This window comes from Xyrauchen texanus, chromosome 15 (assembly GCF_025860055.1).
Source record: "Xyrauchen texanus isolate HMW12.3.18 chromosome 15, RBS_HiC_50CHRs, whole genome shotgun sequence".
NCBI classification, from domain to species: domain Eukaryota; kingdom Metazoa; phylum Chordata; class Actinopteri; order Cypriniformes; family Catostomidae; genus Xyrauchen; species Xyrauchen texanus.
In genome coordinates this window covers 33680251-33700130 of record NC_068290.1, presented here as the reverse complement: position 1 = coordinate 33700130, position 19880 = coordinate 33680251, and the positions used below count along the sequence as shown (strand labels likewise).

The following is a 19880-nucleotide window of genomic DNA, read 5'->3' as shown; positions in this document are numbered from 1 at the left end:
TAAAGTCTACTCATTGCACAATGTGCATGTATTTACAGCAATCTGTCTTAGTACACCTAACTCTGTTTAATCAATATGGTCTACGTGAAATATGTTCAAGGCACACATTGATTACTTACCTAGAGCCAGGCTTTTTCTACCAGTATAATATTCTATCTTTTGGAAGCCAAATATTTACAGATTCAGCAAAAACGGCTTATTGCCAAGCAAGAACTAGCCTATAGTTATTTTGAAGAAATGCAATTAAATTGGTGAAAGACAGACTTACGTTGATAAGGAGACAGAGAGAGAGAATTCACAGCTATAAAAAGAGATGTAGATGTGCAGCCATTTATAAGTTACTTTTGAGTTATGCATCTCGCCCAACAACAAAGCCAAAGATGCAACAAAATTATATTGGTAATTATAGAGTGGTGTATGATGTCTGAATAGCTAGTTAATTATGATTACACTGTTTAAGGAGGCTTTGTGCATTGTTATTAAAGATATGGTTGTTAAACACAAATAGACTGAAAACAAACTAAAAGGAAATTACAATATTCTGGGTCAAATTTTACATTACATTCTAACTTTATAAAATATTATTTATTATTCACATACTAATGAACTACATGCACTTCCTGGCTATGTACACACTGCAATAATTCGGGAAAGACAGTCGCATTTAACTGCGGGAGTGAATCGTTTTCAATACATTATCGTTTAATTATCGAATCCTTCATGAAATTGCGGTGTTGATTTTTTATGCCTTCATATTGTAATGCACATGTCTTTTTGCTTTGAAATCTTTGCTGATTTTGATTAGGTACAGTAAAAGTTACAATGATGCTTTTATTTTTATTGATATTCAACACATTCTCTCTCCTGAAGCATCAGATACTGCAGCTTGTGCAAGAGCCCAAAAGAACCCTTTGGGATCAGTTTCCAACGCATCTGGCAAGCACACTGCTTTCAATTAAAATAAATTCACCATCAATGACTGACACGAAGGGAATCCGATTTTTATCATGTCAAATTATATGTTGAGGTAGAATTTTGTCATTCCTACAAGGTATGCAGGGGTATGATTTTCATCATATTTGAAATCAGCCACATCATAATCAGCAGCATGTATCATTTTACAGTAGTAATGTTTAATCCGTTATTTTATATTCACATTCTGCTCTACTGAAGTGACCTGTTCAGTTCTGGGTGTATTCCATGTATCTCTTTGTGTGAAGAACAGACCCAAATGTACGTTTTTATTTTGCGGTCCACCAGCATCCTCCATAACACATTCAGCTCTTGACTTGTTCTAGTTACAAATAAAAAAATTGCAGCCATGAGACGGCATCAGCTCAATGTCAAACACCATTGGCTCTCATGTGTCTTGTGACCAGTTATGATGAGCTCAAATTCAGATGTATCTTTTGAATTAGATGTGTGACTGGTATTGGTTGACACTGCCTTCTTGGAGGGGGAACATTTCCAGCGATTAAAATCTTCGGTTTCACTCTGTTCCTCCCACAATACTTTCGTATGGTTTGGAATTATTATAGTGCTTTTGTATAATTTTTGTAAATAAATGATTGTGAATGTACTTTTATCTGCTTGTTATGTCTTTAATATTATTGAGAATTGGTTAGGTTTAGGCATAATGGTGGGTTTGGGTGCTTAAAAATAAAAATAAAATTGTAATGTAAATTTTAATTATTGTTACTAAATGTGTCGATGTAGTGACACTAGGGGTCGCTCTTGAGAGCCCCAAACACCTCTAATCTTTGAGAAAAGGCCATTGAGAATTGGCGAGTTGAATTTGCATGCCACTCACTTCTCAGGGGAATTTGCCAAGGAGGTGCTGTCATGAGGAGAGTGAAGTCCGAGAACCAAATCTGGGTGGGCCAATATGGGGCCACAAGGGTTACTCATTCCTCATCCTCCCTGACCTTGCAAGTAGGCTCACTGTGGGGAAAACGTATTTGCGTAGCCACCGGGGCTAGCTGTGTGCTAGCGTGTCTGTCCCGAGGGGGGCTCCCGTCAAGGAAGCGAACAGGTCTACCTGTGCTTTGCCAAATCAACTCCAAATCTGCTGGACCACCTGGTGGTGGAGTCTCCACTCTCCCTTGAGCGTCGCCTGCCACAACAGCACATCCGCTGTGGCATTGAGGCTGCCCAGGATGTGAGTGGCCCGCAGCGACCTCAGCTGCTGTTGACTTCAGAGGAGGAGATGGCAGGTGAGTTACGACATGCGAGGAGAGTGTACACGGCCATGGCGATTTATATATGCTACTTTCACTGTGTTGTCTGACCTGACCAACACATGCTTGCCCCAGATTAACGGCAATAGCCTCCATAGGGAGAGCAGTACAGCTTAGCATCTCTAGGCAGTTTATGTGCCAACACAGCTGTGGTCCTGTCCAGGAGCCAGCGGTTCCGTACCCATTGCACATGGTGACCCAGCCTGAATTGGAGGCATCTGTGGTGACCACGATGTATTTGGACACCTGCTGTAGGGGGAATCCTGCCCACAAAAACATGAGGTCTGTCCAAGGGCTGAATAAGTGGTGGCAAACCGGCATGATAACCACGCGATGTGTGCCACGGCGCAATGCCCATCTCGGGACTCGAGTCTGAAGCCAGTGCTGAAGTGGTCTCATATGCATCAACCCGAGCTGTGTGACCGTCACTGAGGATGCCATATGCCCCAGGAGCCTCTGATAGTGTTTCAGTGCCCATCTCGGGACTCGAGTATGAAGCCAGTGCTGAAGTGGTCTCATATGCATCAACCCGAGCGGTGTGACTGTCACTGTGGATGCCATATGCCACAGGAGCCTCTGATAGTGTTTCAGTGGAACCACTTTCAGTGGACCCTGAATGACTTAAGGCAGTTTAGCACCGACTGAGCGTGCTCGCTTGTGTGGCGCATCATCGAGACTGAGTCTAACACCATGCTAAGAAAAGAGATGCTCTGAACCGAGGACAGCTTTCTCTTTTCGCAGTTGATCCAAAGCCATAGACGGCTGAGGTGCGTGAGCATCAGGTCCCTGTGTGCGCACAACAACTCTCTAGAGTATACTAGGATCAGCCAGTTGTCAAGGTAGTTGAGCACGCGGCTGCCCACTTCCCTTAACGGGGCCAGAGCTGCCTCTGCGACCTTCAAGAAGATGTGACAGGACAGGGACAGGCCGAAGGGGAAGATCTTGTACTGATATGCCCGGCCATCAAAAGCAAACCGTAGGGAGGGTCGGTGTCGAGGTAAAACCAAGACGTGAAAGTATGCATCTTTCAGGTCTACCACTGTGAACCAATCTTGATGCCAGACACGTGCCAAAATGCGTTTCTACAACAGCATGTGGAATGGGAGTCTGTGTAAGGCCCGGTTCAGAACTCGCAGGTCTAAGATTGGACGGAACCTACCGCCTTTCTTTGGAACAATGGGATAAGGGCTGTAGAACCGTTTCCTCATCTCGGATGGAGGGACAGGCTATATCGCACCCTTGCACAGAAGGGTCTTGATCTCCGCATGCATGGTGGCGGTGTTCTCAGCCTGCACCGAGGTGAAGCGGATGGTGCAGGCACCTGGTGAACTGAATCACGTAGCTGAGTCAGATTTTCCTGGCCAGCCACCTCGACGGGTTGGAAAGCGCTAGCCACATATCCAAGCTCCGGGCTCCGGGCACTAAAGGGACAATCACGTCTGAGGTACCTGGGGGTGGGGCATCACGGCTGGGTTGTCAAGGAGCACTACCCACTTGCAGCTCTTTCAGTACCTTGGCCTGGTGTATTTGCACGAGGGCCATTGCATGCAGGGTGGAGGTGGCCTGTCACGCAGCACTGTAGGCTTTTGTTGTCAGAGACGACGTAGTCCTACAGGTCCTGGAGGGGAGTGCTGGACAATCCCACCAGATGGTGGCATTATACGGGCATAGGTGCACCGCAAATGCCTTATCTACTTGAGGGACCTTCGCATACACGTGGATGAGGGTAGTGAGAGCGGACGAACCGGGACGAACCGGGACGAACCGGGAGGTTGGTTTCCGGCAGCAAAAGGTGCCCTCCACAACAACGTCAGTTCGTCATGCACTTCTGGGAAGAAAGGGACCCGGGGGGGGGGGGCGTGAGTGGTGCCCCAAACCCAGGAACCAATCATCTAGCCTCTATGTCTCAGGGATCCTCGGCATCCGACATCGCCATTGCACTCTCCGATGCAGCGAAAGAGCCCTGAAAGAGACGTTAAGCTGGCCGTGAGGTGAGCTGTCTCATCTCAGAACATGGCGGGGGCAGACAAGCATGCTGGGGAATGGGAGGTCCGAAGGGAATTACCTGGCGAGACCACGGCCATTGAACTCCCCAAATCGCTTCCAGCGCCAGCTGGGCCGGCCTTGTACCCATAGGTGAAAGCTGCAGCAGGGTGTAATCTGCACTAGGCATGCAGAAGGAGAGAAAGCTGCTGGAATGCACCGTATATCCAACAGCATACACTTCTTTCTGAGATGAAAGGAACAGCAGTGGGATTCAGCTCGCTGAAGTGAGTGGCCATATTCCAGCTCCTTTTATACCTGTATGTCCAGGTAGTGTAATACAAATTCCACTCGCCAATTCTCATTGGCCTTTTCTCAAAGATTAGAGGTGTTTGGGGCTCTCAAGATTGACCCCTAGTGTCACTACATCGACACAACTTTGAGTGAGTGACAGAAGGGGAACCAATTATAAACGATGTTCAACACAAAACCTCATTCATGATTTATATCGTTGATAATTGGTTACGTTCAGGAATGTTCAGTTCAGTTGTGTTAGGAGATGTAAAATAATCGACATGATTGTGTAATATAACCACACTTATATAGTTATAAGTATAATAAATCATACTGTGATTAAACATGCAATACAATCCGAATATTGGCAGTGATGCCTCCCATTTAGACTGCATCTGTGTGTTGGATACAGATGCTAGAGGGTGCTTTTGGCCTTTGTAGATTGATGCGCTGGACTTTTGCACAAGTGACTGTATTTGACACTATTTGAAGTGAAAGTATCTGTCTTTTGAGTGAGAACGGATTGTGATATTCCAATCTGAGTATTTGCTGAATTTAAGCGACTGTACATTATTTAAAAGAAAAATCAAGTTTAAATGTCTGTATCAAATATGGTACAACAGACTTTTGAGGTGTATGTCTCAATCATCATTACATTGCATTCATGCTTCCACAATAAATACACAGAACTTTGAAAATACTGACATCATTTTTATAAGATATATTTAAAGTGGAAACTGATATTCATATGCATTTTGTATATGAAGCCTGCTCTGTCATTATAAAGATCTCATTGTTTTACATTTAAATTTATGATTTCATCTTACTATAACCTCATTAGGGGTTCTGGGTAGCTCAGTGGTAAAGACGCTAGCTAGTTTGAGGCGTGTCACTACGCCACTACGAGCACATTGGGGATTGGGCATTGCAAGGTGGAAAAAAAAAAAAAAAAGGTTGTCCAATTTTTCTTATTTAAACATCAATATAGGATTTGGTGCATAAAAAAGCATATGATAATAATTTATATATATATATATATATATATATATATATATATATATATATATATATATATATATACAGTAGTATATGATTTGATGTGCCAAATTTGGCTTTACTTTTGAAACAGTGTGTATTTTAACATTTATATACTGGCCATATTCACTCACCATTCTAAGTTCCTCACTGTGGCCATGATTTTCATGATTATAATTTTTTTTTATGGGGTATGGTTCAAAATATTTCTTGGTGGTAATCAAAAATATTCTACAATTGCAGTCGACTGAGCTATTGAACCAGGAACATTTCCTTAAGCAGTCAGAAGAGGAGCGGCATCCATATTTACAGCAGTGTGTACATGGCCAATGTATAATTCTTTAGTGAAATTAATTGCAATTACAAATAGTTTCCTAGAAAAAGTCAAGGCTCAGGCCCTCAATAAGATGGCAGAATCCATGGGGGTCTGGGTTGATTGGCAGTCGTTAGTTTATCAGATAAACTGTTATTCAGTGGCTGATGTGCAGGCACAGTTGGAAGGAGCAGTTAAAGGTCTTTTTGTAACACTGCGATCTCTCCGCAGGATATCGAGGATCACGTCGCCTTTGTAATCACTGTCCCCACTGCACTGGCTATTTTCCTCACTATCTTTGTTCTGGTCTGCATCGAGTCCATCTTCAAGAAACTGCTCCGTGTATTCTCCTTGGTGATCTGGGCCTGCCTGGTTGCAATGGGATACCTCTTTATGTTTTTTGGAGGCATCATCTGTCCCTGGGATCAGGTAAGATGAGTGTGTTATCTGCCCCCTAAGGTTGTTTTCATTAAAGCATGAGATCCAGTGGGAGAGAGTAACATGAGAGGAAGAATAGCATACTACTTCAGTCAAATAGGAAGGTATATGTAACCCCAGATGAGCCAATTACATTCTGGTTTGATTTTCCTGATCTAGAAACTCTGGTTTAGTTTGCCTGATCTGCAAATTATGCTTTCATTTGCCTCATCTAGAGCCATTTTTTCGTCTACTAAGCCAGCACATTACCCGCATGTTAAGAGTCATACAGAGCTTTCTTCTATTCCACACCACCCTCTTTAACTTTAAAGGCATATCACAAAATAAGCACATATTTTATTACACTTATGAGCGGTTTTCAATTGACCTCTCTATTTAAATCTATCACTACAGACTAGCCGGGTCAATTATAACATGGATTAACACCATTCATTAAATTGTTGATGTTTTTATCAGTTGCTCTAACAAATAAAATTATGAATGTTCACAATGTATTTTAATTTTGATTTTCAGAAAGATGATTGAATAACTAATATCTATGAAGCAACAGATATCATTTGTTTGATATTCTAGCATTGTTTTCTATACATAATTCTTCAGATAACAAAGATATAACTTTAATGCTGCCATTCATTTGATATTCTAGCATTGTTTTCTATACATAATTCTTCAGATAACAAAGATATAACTTTAATGCTGCCATTCATTTTGCATTGTTAAAATACAATACAAATAATAATATTAACATTGTTAACAATTTTTAATCAACTAACTTTCTTTACACTAAACTATGGTACCAAAAGTGTCCCTTTGCACCCCCTGGTTGTGATTTTGCAAATGAGTCTCATGTGTGAGAAATCTTTACCGCATTGTTAATCCCTGCAATGATAAGGCTCATTCTGGTTGAGAACCTACTGTATGTACAGTTGTAACTTTTTTAGAATGCAGCGCAGACATTCATTTACACAGGAATCACATTGCAGAAAATAAATGCCGGGTCTCGATCCACATATTTTTGTGCAAATTTTGAAATAAATAGCATAAAACATAATGGATGAAAACAACAAGAGGCATATGAAATCTCCAAAATGCACAAAATGTATATGCTCGCTTGTATATGCAGTGTGTATTTGATAAGAAGACATAGGCATAAACTATGGTGGAAACACATTTACTGAATATATAACATTTATAGGAATATACAGGTAGATGCGCAAGAAAAAGTAATATGACTTTACCAAAAAAAGCCAAGTGAATACAATTTAGAGTACTGAACTGTCTGAAACACTTTCACTCACACATAAAGCATCTGCCGCTGAACACTAGCAAACACAAAGTTTGTCAGAGCGTTTTGTCTGCATGCTCTAAAAAGCAAATTTTTTTTTATTAATTCTAAGAAAATTTACAGTGGCTTCAACTTACATGTTCATTTCTATTTTGCGACAATTTCCCGAAAAGTGACGATTTTGTTCTCTATAAAACGTGATGAATACGATGCATTATTCACAAGCAAAGGATATTCCAATATTGTGCATAAATAAAAAAAATGACTACGTATTTGCACTAGTTGTAATTTGTACCTGCCACACAGCGCCGCTATTTACACTCCAATAGTCTTGTACAGTGGTCACCAATTAGCGGACCGTGGTCTGGGTCCCATATTAGTTCCATCCAGACCGGATAATGCCTGGATCATTACATCGGGTGCCCCAACTCATCGTTTCTACACTTAAGTCTTGAAGCACAACAAAACAACGGAGTGGTGTACACCGCATGCGTTCCAGGCCAGAGATAGCACTGATCTTTCAGTGCTATATCCTTTAATGTTTTTCTCTAGCACCGAACATGCTTTATTAATTCCTTAATAATCCCCCAACCCGGGATATGAGGTGCTGCATAGTAGAGCTGCAGATGCAATTATTTTAATGACAGTAGACCATAGCGGAGAAATACAGTGAGAAGCAATAATAGATGGATACCAGCATCTTTGCTTAAACACACAATTTTGCTTCAATGAAAATGAAGCAGAAACAATGTCATGTGTCTGATATGGTTCAGCTAAGCAAGGTTTGTGATAGGACAATATATCCTGGTTCCAGAGCACCATTAGACTAGAATCTATTTTTTCCAGTCTAAAATTAGCTTTATTAATTAACATGTTTCGAGCCTATTAATAATAAACTGAGATTTTGTTTACAATTTGTAGAAGTTGATCAGAGTCAGAGTTAGCATTTATTTTGGCTTGTGTTATGAATGGAGGCAGCGAAGCAGACGAGGAGATGCGGATCCAAAAGCAGTTTAAACTTTATTAGAAAAATAAACAAGGCGGGTACACAAAACACGGGAACAAAGGAAAAACCCTCAATGGGGAAATAAAACATAAAACTAGAAAACACGGGCAGGGAACACATACCAGGCTAACAACAACATTCAACGAACGACAAGGAGTGAACAAAAAGCAGGGCTTAAATACACAGTGAGTGATGACTGAATAAGACACAGGTGAGAACAAAATGGCAGTGATGATGGCAGGTGGATTCTGGGAAGTGACCACCGGGCAAGGACAGGTTTGGGGAACCTGGGAGGAGGCCACTGGACAGGGACTGGGTCAGGGGGCTCGGGAAGAGGCCACAGGACGGGAAAAGGGTCAGGAGGCCTGGGAGGAGGCCACAGGACAGGGACTGGGTCAGGAGGCCTGGGAGGAGGCCACAGGACAGGGACTGGGTCAGGAGGCCTGGGAGGAGGCCACAGGACAGGGACCGGGTCAGGAGGCCTGGGGGAAGGCCTCAGGACGGGAACAGGGTCAGGAGGCCTGGGAGGAGGCCACAGGACAGGGACTGGGTTAGGAGGCCTGGGAGGAAGCCACAGGACAGGGACAGGGTCAGGGTCAGGAGGCCTGGGAGGAGGCCACAGGACAGGGACTGGGTTAGGAGGCCTGGGAGGAGGCCACAGGACGGGAACAGGGTCAGAAGGTCTGGGAGGAGGCCACAGGACAGGGACTGGGTCAGGAGGCCTGGGAGGAGGCCACAGGACTGGAACAGGGTCAGGAGGCCTGGGAGGAGGCCACAGGACAGGGACTGGGTCAGGAGGCCTGGGAGGAGGCCACAGGACAGGGACAGGGTCAGGAGGCCTGGGAGGAGGCCACAGGACAGGGACTGGGTCAGGAGGCCTTGGAGGAGGCCACAGGACGGGAACAGAGTCAGAAGGCCTGGGAGGAGGCCACAGGTCAGGGACAGGGTCAGGACCCCTGGGAGGAGGCCCTAGAGGCGGTGACCTGGAAGGCTCTGGTGACGGAGCCGTAGGAGGCTCTGGAGGTGAAGCCATAGGAGGCTCGGGAGGCGGAGCCGTAGGAGGCTCGGGAGGCTCAGCTGAGGGAGGCTCTGGAGGTGGAGCTGAGGGAGGCTCTGGAGGCTCAGAGGCCTCAGGGGGCGGAGCCGTGGGAGGCTCAGGAGGCAGAGCAGAGGGAGGCTCGAGAGGCAGAGCCCTGGGAATCTCAGGAGGAGGAGCCCTGGGTGGCTCGGGAGACTTGAGAGGCGGAGCCCTGGAAGGCTCGAGAGGCTTGAGAGGTGGAGCCCTGGGAGGCTCAAGAGACTTGAGGGGTAGAGCCCTGGGAGGCTCGAGAGACTTGAGGGGTGGAGCCCTGGGAGGCTCGAGAGGCTTGAGAGGCGGAGCACTGGGAGGCTCGAGAGGAGCCCTGGGAGGCTCGGGAGACTTGAGAGGCAGAGCCCTGGGAGGCTCGGGAGACTTGAGAGGCGGAGCCCTGGAAGGCTCAAGAGACTTGAGGGGTGGAGCCCTGGGAGGCTCGAGAGGCTTGAGAGGCGGAGCACAGGGAGGCTCGAGAGGAGCCCTGGGAGGCTCGGGAGACTTGAGAGGCGGAGCCCTGGGAGGCTCGGGAGACTTGAGAGGTGGAGCCCTGGAAGGCTCAAGAGGAGCCCTGGAAGACTCGAGAGGCGGAGCCCTGGGAGGCTCGAGAGGCTTGAGAGGCGGAGCCCTGGGAGGCTTGAGAGGCGGAGCCCTGGGAGGCTCGAGAGGCGAAGCTCTGGAAAGCTTGGAAGGCGGAGCTCTGGAAAGCTCGGAAGGCGGAGCTCTGGATAGCTCGGGAGGCGGAGCTCTGGAAAGCTCAGGAAGCTCGGAAGGCGGAGCTCTGGAAAGCTCGGGAGGCGGAGCTCTGGAAAGCTCGGGAGGCGGAGCTCTGGAAAGCTTGGGAGGCTCGGAAGGCGGAGCTCTGGAAAGCTTGGGAGGCTTGGAAGGCAGAGCTCTAGGAAGCTCGGGAGGCGGAGCTCTGGAAAGCTCGGGAGGCGGAGCTCTGGAAAGCTCGGAAGGCGGAGCTCTGGAAAGCTCGGAAGGTGGAGCTCTGGAAAGCTCGGGAGGCAGAGCTCTGGAAAGCTCGGGAGGTGGAGCTCTGGAAAGCTCGGGAGGCGGATTTCTGGAAAGCTCGGGAGGCGGAGCTCTTGAAAGCTCAGAGGGCGGAGCTATGGAAAGCTCAGGAAGCTCGGAAGGCGGAGCTCTGGGAAGCTCAGAAGGCGGAGCTCTGGAAAGCTCGGGAGGCTCGAGGGGCGCAGGCTCTAGGACGGGCATGACCATTGGCGCTGGCTTTTGGGTTCGCTGACCGTGGCTGACGAAGGCTCTGGCTCGCAGACCGGGGCAAGCGAGGGCTCTGGCTCGCTGACCGTAGCTGACGAGGGCTCTGGCTCGCTGGCCGTGGCAGGCGTGGGCTCTGGCTCGCTGGCCGTGGCAGGCGTGGGCTCTGGCTCGCTGGCCGTGGCAGGCGGAGACTGGGGAGCAGAAGCCTTTCCTCTTCTCCTCCTCCACCTGGCAGACGAAGTGGACCGTGCAGGCTCACTGACCAAGGCAGGCGTGAAGGGACGAACCACGGGCGAGTGGAAGGTTATTACTGTGGGAGGAGTGGCAGAGTTCTCCTCGATGGCGCCCACAGTTAACGGCGACGCGCAGACCAGCAGAGTCTCCTCGATGAACTCGTGGAGCGTCCAGCCGCGCATCGTCGGTGGTAACCGCTCCTGGAGCGCACAATTCAGGTTAGCCCGAAAAAACGCCACTAGGGCGTAGTCAGGGAAGTCGGTGGCACTCGCAATCGCGAGGAAATCGTGGATGTGGTCCTCCACCGGACGGTTTCCCTACATGAGGCTGAGCAGACGGCAGCTTGCTCGTAAAACCGCTGGATCCATGTTGGGTCGTTCGTTCTTTAACAATGACAAGTGAACACGAAGGCTAACAAAGAGACTAAGGGGCTACACAAGGGACAAAAGTGAAAACTAAGGAATGCAAAGGTGACAAAAATGGCAGACAAAGGGCAACAGTGAAACAAGACAAGGAATTCCTAACATAGCCCCCCCCTCAAGGATCGGATTCCAGACGATCAAAATAACATAAAACAAAACAAAAATGGGAAGAACAAATGTCCATTGACTGGGGGGGAAGCTTGTGGTGGGCAGACAGACCAAGGGGAGCAACGAAGGGCAGACAGACAGTCCAGGGGGCAACGAGGGGCAGACAGGCAGTCCAGGGGGCAACGAGGGGCAGACAGGCAGTCCAGGGGGCAACAAGAGGCAGACAAGAGGTCCAAGGGGGGACAAAGGGCAACAGTGAAACAAGACAAGGAATTCCTAACAGCTTGAATGACAACCAAAACATTGAATGACTATTGATGTGAAAACATTTGAAAAACATTTCCATTATTTGATAGTCCATTATATATATACATACATACACAGTGAATATATAAACAGCACACAACTTTTGTTGCATTTGGGCCCCATTGTCCTCCTTCTTGCCCTGTTATTAAGACACGTTTTTGACTGTTTATGATTAATATTTTTTTTCTTATAATACTTTTACTTATTTTAATTATTGCTGACAACTTGTACATTTATAAGAACTATTCCACAAAATGTGCATTTCTTACACATTGTCATTAGTCAGAATGGCTACAAAACAATTTATTATTGTCCGGAACTTTGGTGGGATGGAAATGTAGAGACCGGACCTCTTGGAACTTTAATTGAATACCCCTGGTCTAGTAGAAACCCACAAACTGAAGACAAACAGCAACCCTAGTGTTGTTGCATTGGCGTGGAGTGTAACGATGGTGTGTATGTGCTTTATTTGTGCAGAAGACCTGGGTTCGATTTTACCATTTGTCTTACTTTTTAACATTCTGTTTCCTGTCTCCACTCTAAATATTTCCTTTAATACTACTTATAATAATAAATAACATGAATATAAAGGTTGATTGCCTCACAGTGATTTTGCCATTGTGACTGTAGGGGAGATGAAAGAAAATGGTTTTACTATAGTAATATTGTAGTAACCATGTTTTATGGTGAAAACCATAGATTTAATGCAATTAACCATGTTATTACTACAGTAATAGTGTAATTAGTGCAAAGAAGATGCTTTTGGTTGCTATTTACACTTAGCCTCTGCTAAGTAAAATTTACAGCTTGGATGAAAACATAGGTAATGTATCAAATGCATCTAAGTTGGTTGATGATTCTCATGCACAGATGAAAGAAAACATGTGGTATTTAATTTACACAGTGGTAATGAAACATCAGAGCCATCACTGATAGAGCTGCCAGAGCTGGCATTTTTTATATGCCTTCTATTCAGCATTTCATCTTAACGCAGACTTCAGAGGGGCACAGGGCAACGTTAACTTGGAAGTATAGCCTTTGCCGGCTCATCTGCTTTCCAGTAATGTGTTAAGATTTAAGATCAGAAACTACATTCTATAATCTTTTCTTTGGAATTGCTTCCCTGGTGTTTATGTCACTGTTATTTTGTCTTTACTCTTAAACACCACTGATAAGTGATACTGAAGAGGTGGCGAATTTCTAGAACTAAATTTAGCTATTCTGCAATGTGTTGTATCAAATCATCTTGTATTGGCTTTTCAAAGCAAATATAACCTATAAAATAGATTTTCTGTTTTGTCTGAATTATTGACCCAACCAAATGCATGACTGAATATGACCCCATTAAAAACATGTTATGTCAAAGGTGTAAAAATGTTACTTCACACATGCATTTTACAGACCTCTACAACAAAATGTGAAATATACAGCTCTCTCCTCCCTCTCAAATGATGATTAAATAATTTACCTGTGTGCTCTACTCCCATGGTAGCTGAGCCACACGCATGTTTGTCCTGAGAGTCCAGTAAGGATTATTGCATTCGACATTAATACAAATTTTGCAAATGTGTGATGTGTGATTTGACCTGGGAATTCACATCAGAAGCATGATCACAAGCATGACCTCGCTATTTTGCACTTTCCTATTAGGGATAACTAATTTACATTGCCAGTTTGTTAAGTGAAATGGAATAAAAACTAACTAGATAGAGAATATAAGCAGCTAATGACTTGGCGTGTTAAAATAAGACGTTGTGTTTGTCACTGACATAATGTATCTCTGGAATGGGCAACATATGGTGAAAGTCAAACAAGGCTAATGTCAGACATGTAAGAAGGGATGACTTCCTGTGTTAGTCAATATCTCTGCTTGGCTTCAGATTAAGGGGCCTCTGTGGAGGCTTTGTTGAGTCACTGAATCCAACCAGGTCATTTCTTCTTACATCCTCATGGTGGGTCTATGCCAGAAATTGTGCCTGTGGATAATTTATTGTTTAATTGGTTATTTGTTAATTTTAAACTTTAATTTTCATTTGGTTTTTAGTTCTGCATTGTGCTTATAATCATTAATTAAGGGAGCCTAGAAATAATGCATGTTAACCATTTTACAATAGTTAGTAAATCCTCTAATTTCACCAGACAAGTGGAATTCCAAGAGTTCTGACATTTAGTATAACATCACTGGGACGCTTCACTGTTTGTATCATTTAACTTGTCTATGCTTACGGTGCTTCAGACTGGCTTTCGGGCTGTGAGTTGCTCGGAGACAAGCAACAGTTGATTCTGCTTTGGCTTTTTTGGAACTATTTTTGTTGGTAAAAAAACAAAAAAACTATCTAGATAAAATGCCTTTGATTACCTGTTGCCTTGTGCCTATGGATGAATATCAGCTGTGCTGATATTCAGTACAATCCCACTTTTGCTTGTGTCGTATTGCTTTAATAAATGTTGTTGCTGCTGTTCTTTGGGACAATTTAGGACTAGGGTTGGGAACCGAGAAACGGTTCTTATTCAGAATCAATTACATGTTTTTTTTTTCTCTAATAAAATGGAACCAAAGTATTTTCATGACTTTGACTTCCATTTATGGTTCTTGAACTTGCAGTCTTCTGCTGATGTGGATGGAACACCACACTAAAATATTGTTTCCAGCGCTACCATTCAGTTGCACCACATATCTTCATTAAAACTTCTGTTAAAACACACCCTTTGCAAGAATGTATTCTGTTAAAATATGAAATAATTTCACCTCTTGGTAACAGGTTGCTGAGAACAGTAAATCAAATAAGAATTTATTTTCCCCCAAAGTACCAAAAGAATCATTAAAGGAATCATCAAAGGGAAAGTTCACCCAAAATTCTATCATAATTTACTCATCCTCGTGCCATCCCAGATTTGTATGACTTAATTTCTTCTGCTGAACACTCTGTATGTCCATACAATGCAAGTTTAATGGTGATCAGAACAGGAGATAAAGTCAGCAAGGTAGTCAAGGTTAGCAAGGTGGTTTAATCAATGTCTTTCTAAAGTGACCCAGATGGTTTTGGGCGAGAACAGACCAAAATGTAACTCCTATTTAACTTTACATCTACTCAAAAAAAGTCATACCTCATTGAAAGTAAGTGATGAGAGAATTTTCATTTTTGGTTGAACTATACCTATTAAAGAACCAGAATTGTTGAGAGGAATCCTAATTGGAAATGTAATCATCAAATTCCTAATGATTCACTATGGAAATAGCACGAGACTTATCTATCTCTTCTTTATTTGCTGTGCAATCCCTGAAAATTTAAATCCATAGCAAAAGTCCAATATGTCCCTAAACACCACAGTTCCAGGTATTATTTTAAATTCCCTTTCAGAAAAACAAGGAGTTTATAAAAATAAAATGGCATGCAAAAGCAGTTTAAATATGTTAAATATGTAAGTGCGCTCTCTCGTAGCACTCTGTTGCTCCATTAGCTTTTTGATATACACAAAAATTCACTATGCACATCTCTCAAAATTGTACCTGTGTGTTTTATTAAGGAAATAAAACCACCTTTCTCATTTATATACGTAGCCATTTGTACATTAGTATTTGTAACTGTGGCAGGGTTAAACTGTTAAGTTTATCATTAAAACTATTATTTATATTGTCAAGCCGGTTCTCGCCTCCTCCTTTCCACTGACTTCTTTACACTGGTGCCGAAATCCGGGAAGGAGGAGGGATACGCCGTAGTAGAGTTCTCGCCACTACCGTCCACCCCAATAGAGCAGCGCGCCATCTGCCGGTGGACGAGGAGCCCGGGCCACCTGGAAGCGGACGACGACCACCGACCGCGAGGGGAGAAGGGGCTCCTAACCGACTGCCTGGAAAGGTCAGGGACGCTGCCAGGGGCGGAGGAGTCACCTACCAGCTGCTGAAACGCGGCGGGGTCTGAGACCGCTGACCACGAGCGGGGAGGGGCTCACTGCTGACCACCTGGTGCTGGAGAATCGCTGCCAGGGGCGGGGGAGACCCCTTCTGTTCCTCAAGAATGCAGCGGTGCGTTCCGTCCACCAGGGACTGGAGGTCTGCCTCCGATCCACCCGGAGAGGCGTGGCTGTCATCTGTTAGAGGGTGGAGGAGTGGCCGAGGAACAAGCTACTGCGTATCGGAGAACTGGCGAGTAAGTTTTTTTTTCATCTCTGTCTCTTCTCTCTCTCTCACTGCCGCTCCGTGTTGGCCTTTTCTCTCTTGTTTAAATTTTAGTGTTTTTTTGGGGGGTACTACACTGTTACAGGAAGTACCCCCCATTTTTATTATTTCTGTTTCCCTCCCCTCGTCCCCTCCCTAATCCAGGTGGACGGGGATGACCTGCCGGCAGATGGGGCTTCGGGCACACCCTCCCCCAGGGAAAGGGGGGGGTGTACTTCATGCCGGGGGCTCCCCTGGCTGAGAGAATGAGGGAGGAATGTGGCAGAGCGGAGGGCGGGGCCGGGTCGCTATTTTCTACACACCCAGTCCCTTATCAGGCTAATCAAGCCTGTTTGTCTGTTAAGTTTATCATTAAAACTATTATTTATATTGTCAAGCCGGTCCTTGCCTCCTCCTTTCCATTGACTGCTTTACATTTTTATATATTTAACAGCCGCTAATACCACCCCTACTCTAAAACCTAACCATTAACGTTTATTAAGCATATAAAACTCGTAACAGACAGATACATTTAATCACAATAATTTTTTCTAAAAAGATTGCAAAATTCAGTACAAAAGTAGTCCAAAGGGCGTGCTCCATCAATGTGCTCCCTGCCAGCATACATTAGCTTTGTGTGATGCAGAGAGGGAAATATAAGTTGTTAATGTCTGATAATTTTCTCCTGATGCTCTCAGTAACAGCACTGTCAAATCTCACTCATACATATACCAAGCAGAATATGGCAGTTTCAAACAGTCAAGAGACACTTGAGAGCCAGTGAGCATTTGACATCACTGTCGTAAAACCTGTGTTCGTGCTTCTTGAGGCAGTGTCATAATCAAATGAGTCCGACCGTGAAATAGAGTTCCCAGGGGGTGACGGCTTTGAAATTGTGAAAAGCACTATAGATATGACAATAACTTGACAGTCTTCACATAATTAATGAACATATTTATTTAATTAAAAAAAATCATACATTAAAGACATGTTTTAGGAAAGTTGGTTTTAGCTCAAACCTGCTCCAGATAAAATCATTTTTCTAACATAATAATGGTGGGCATATACAATTGTAAAGTGTGTACCCATTTTCATGGGCGGACTCATTTGATTACGACAGCATAATTCCATTTTTGAATTATGAAAACGAAAGCAACGCGGGTTGACGGTTACACCAGGGGTGCTATGGCGGATGGAGACTGGGATCGTTGAATCAGTGTTGTACCACTTCCAAGACCATATTTTCATGGTCTTGATCTTGTCATAGACTCATGAGCAATTTGACTCGTTCTTGACTTGAACTCTTACAAGAATGGACTTTTTCAAAAATATACAGTGAAAAGCTTCAACTTATCTAACAAACATTTTTGACTGATAATATCAGAGATCTTGACGCCAGTTCCCAAATAAATCATTCTATCGAGCCAGTTCTTTTCAGAAAATTGGCCAAAAGGTTAGCAAAAAGGTCTGAATCGATTGGCTATTCAGTCCGATTCATTCGTTGGATAAAGTAGATATTTACCTATGGTCAGTAAAAGACTGCTTTTTTTTAAAAGGTAATGTAATGGGGTAATTGGGCACGGAGGAGGCGGGAACCGGCTGAACAGTAAACAAAGTTTAATGTAAAACTCATCATAAAAAAATAAAAACAAACACACACATATATGCAGCGCATCTGCATGCGTCTCTCTCCTCCCGAACTGGCGTCTCCGGCTACCCTTTATCTCGCTCTCCCGCTGATCAGCTGAATCAGCACCGGCTGTGCTCCATCACGGCCTGGCCACACCCTCCTTCTCATCACAGGAGAAACTTGCTTTGGTGATGTCTTGATGTGCTGTTGTGTCCACCCATGCTGTTTTTCAGTTGTTTTTCTATGTCAATATGCTAAACAGATGTCTTTGACCATTGCATTACGCATCGCTGTGTTTTTGCACCCCAATTACATTTTTTTTTTCTTTTGTCAAGTTAAAAAGATTATTAACTGTTAAAAATATTAACTCTGGACGTTGTGTCGGAGAAGCGACACTAGGGGTCTCTCTTGAGCGCCGAAATATGCCTCTGACTTATGAAAAAAGGCCAATGAGAAGTTGGCAGACAGTATTTGCATACCCCGCCCCCGGACATACGGGTATTTAAGCGGGCAAATACGGGAGTTCATTCAGAATTTTTTTTCGGATCCAATGGTCGTGCATGCAGTCTGCTGCGAGTCACACACCAGTTCCTGTTTATTTCTCTGACGCTCTGCATGCTGTTTGATTGACGGCACATAACAGCGGCTTTCTCCTTCCTTGCACGGCTGTGCATTGTTGCCCCTGGGTGCTTCGACAGCACAGACAACTCAAAAGAGTTATTCTATGAAGAGTGATTTTATTTAAAAGAGTAATTTCCTCTAAAAAGAGCAAAACACAGCGGCGTTGAACGTCCTTTTCTGGACGCGTCTTTTTAAAGACGTTTTTCCGCCCGTGTTTCTGGATGCGGTTGATTTCTCCCTACCTCTTAGAGTCTTAAAAACAGCCTCGCGTACCTGGGTTGCGATCACACGCAGGCAGCATTTTTATGAATGGTCTATGTTTTCAGTCCGAGAACATAGCCATGACAGCATTGCGGTCGCGGCTTTCTTTTGTAATGAGAGAAAGCCACTTCAGCTGCCCCCCCGCGCCTCGCCTCCATCCAACTGGATTGGGGCAGGCGCCGCGGGCGATGAAGACGATTTGGGGATAATGACGGGCTCCGTTTCTGCCGGGTAAATCCCCTCTAAACCTCCCGCCTCCCCGGCACGCTTGCTTGCTTCCCCCGAGCTCGGGATGAGTGCGGTCCATTGAGATCCCGGACATTGGACGACATCACCGCTGCATCGGAGAACGTTACAGTGGCGTCTGATGCGGATAACTCACCTTCGGGTCTGCTCGCCCAGTCCGAGCCTGACGCACGGAGGTCCGCTATGCTTCCCTGGGCTTGATTGGCTTCGCGGGCATGTGCGCCGCTCACAGTAAGCCGAGCTTCCTCGCTCCTCCACTCTCGCTACCCTCGGCGGTAGAACGGTCCCAGACCGCTCCCCCCTGCACACCATGGCCCCCTCCTGTAAGTCCACTGGGCCAAAGTGTGCAGGGGGAGTGGTCTGGGACAATTTGCACTTGGGTAGTCCTGTTCTTGACATGCCGCAGGAACTGCACTCGAACAGGCTATGGCCACCCTTGTGGTCCGGAAACGTAACACATGGACTGGACCTGGTTGCAGTACAGGAGGTAGACAAAGCATGCTTTCTCAAACGCTCCCGTCTTCCAGCTCCGTCCATTCGGCGACACCATTTGACGTCTCCACCCATCAGTCCTCAGCGGTGAAGAAACAGACGGAGGCTATTTCACACATCTTGCCCTGCCGCAAACCTGCCGCCACAGGCCATTCCCTGCCATTTCAAGAAAAAAGCTCTCAACCCCAGCGTCAAGCTCCCCACAGAAGATGGACGCCCCTCGTCTCACGGATCCCCTTGAGGACCCGAAAGGCTCCCAGGCGCTCCTGAGATGACCGACCCAGAGACCGAGACGTTAACTCCGGAGCTGGTAAGACCACTCCATTCCCCGGTGGGGGGCCGGGAGGAGAATCTTTTGTTGAATTCATTTCATTGGCCGTACTCACATTCTCAATAATAGAGCTATTTCCTTTTGTCTCTGGGTCACCTGGCCCGCAAATGCCGTTCTCACGGCACTCTGCCACCAGATTTCAATAGTTCCGGCACACTGGACACGGACCACCACCCACGACTGTTC

General features: G+C 45.3%; 1 protein-coding gene across 1 annotated transcript in view; it reads left to right on the top strand.

The window, feature by feature from the left end:
• The window catches only part of adcy2a (adenylate cyclase 2a), a 241299-nt gene that overhangs the window by 6866 nt on the left and 214553 nt on the right, over positions 1–19880 (top strand). Inside the window, exon 2 of the mRNA XM_052143767.1 lies at positions 6094–6291. Within this exon, the coding sequence (XP_051999727.1) occupies positions 6094–6291 (198 nt within the window). The remainder of the gene's footprint in view (positions 1–6093; positions 6292–19880) is intronic.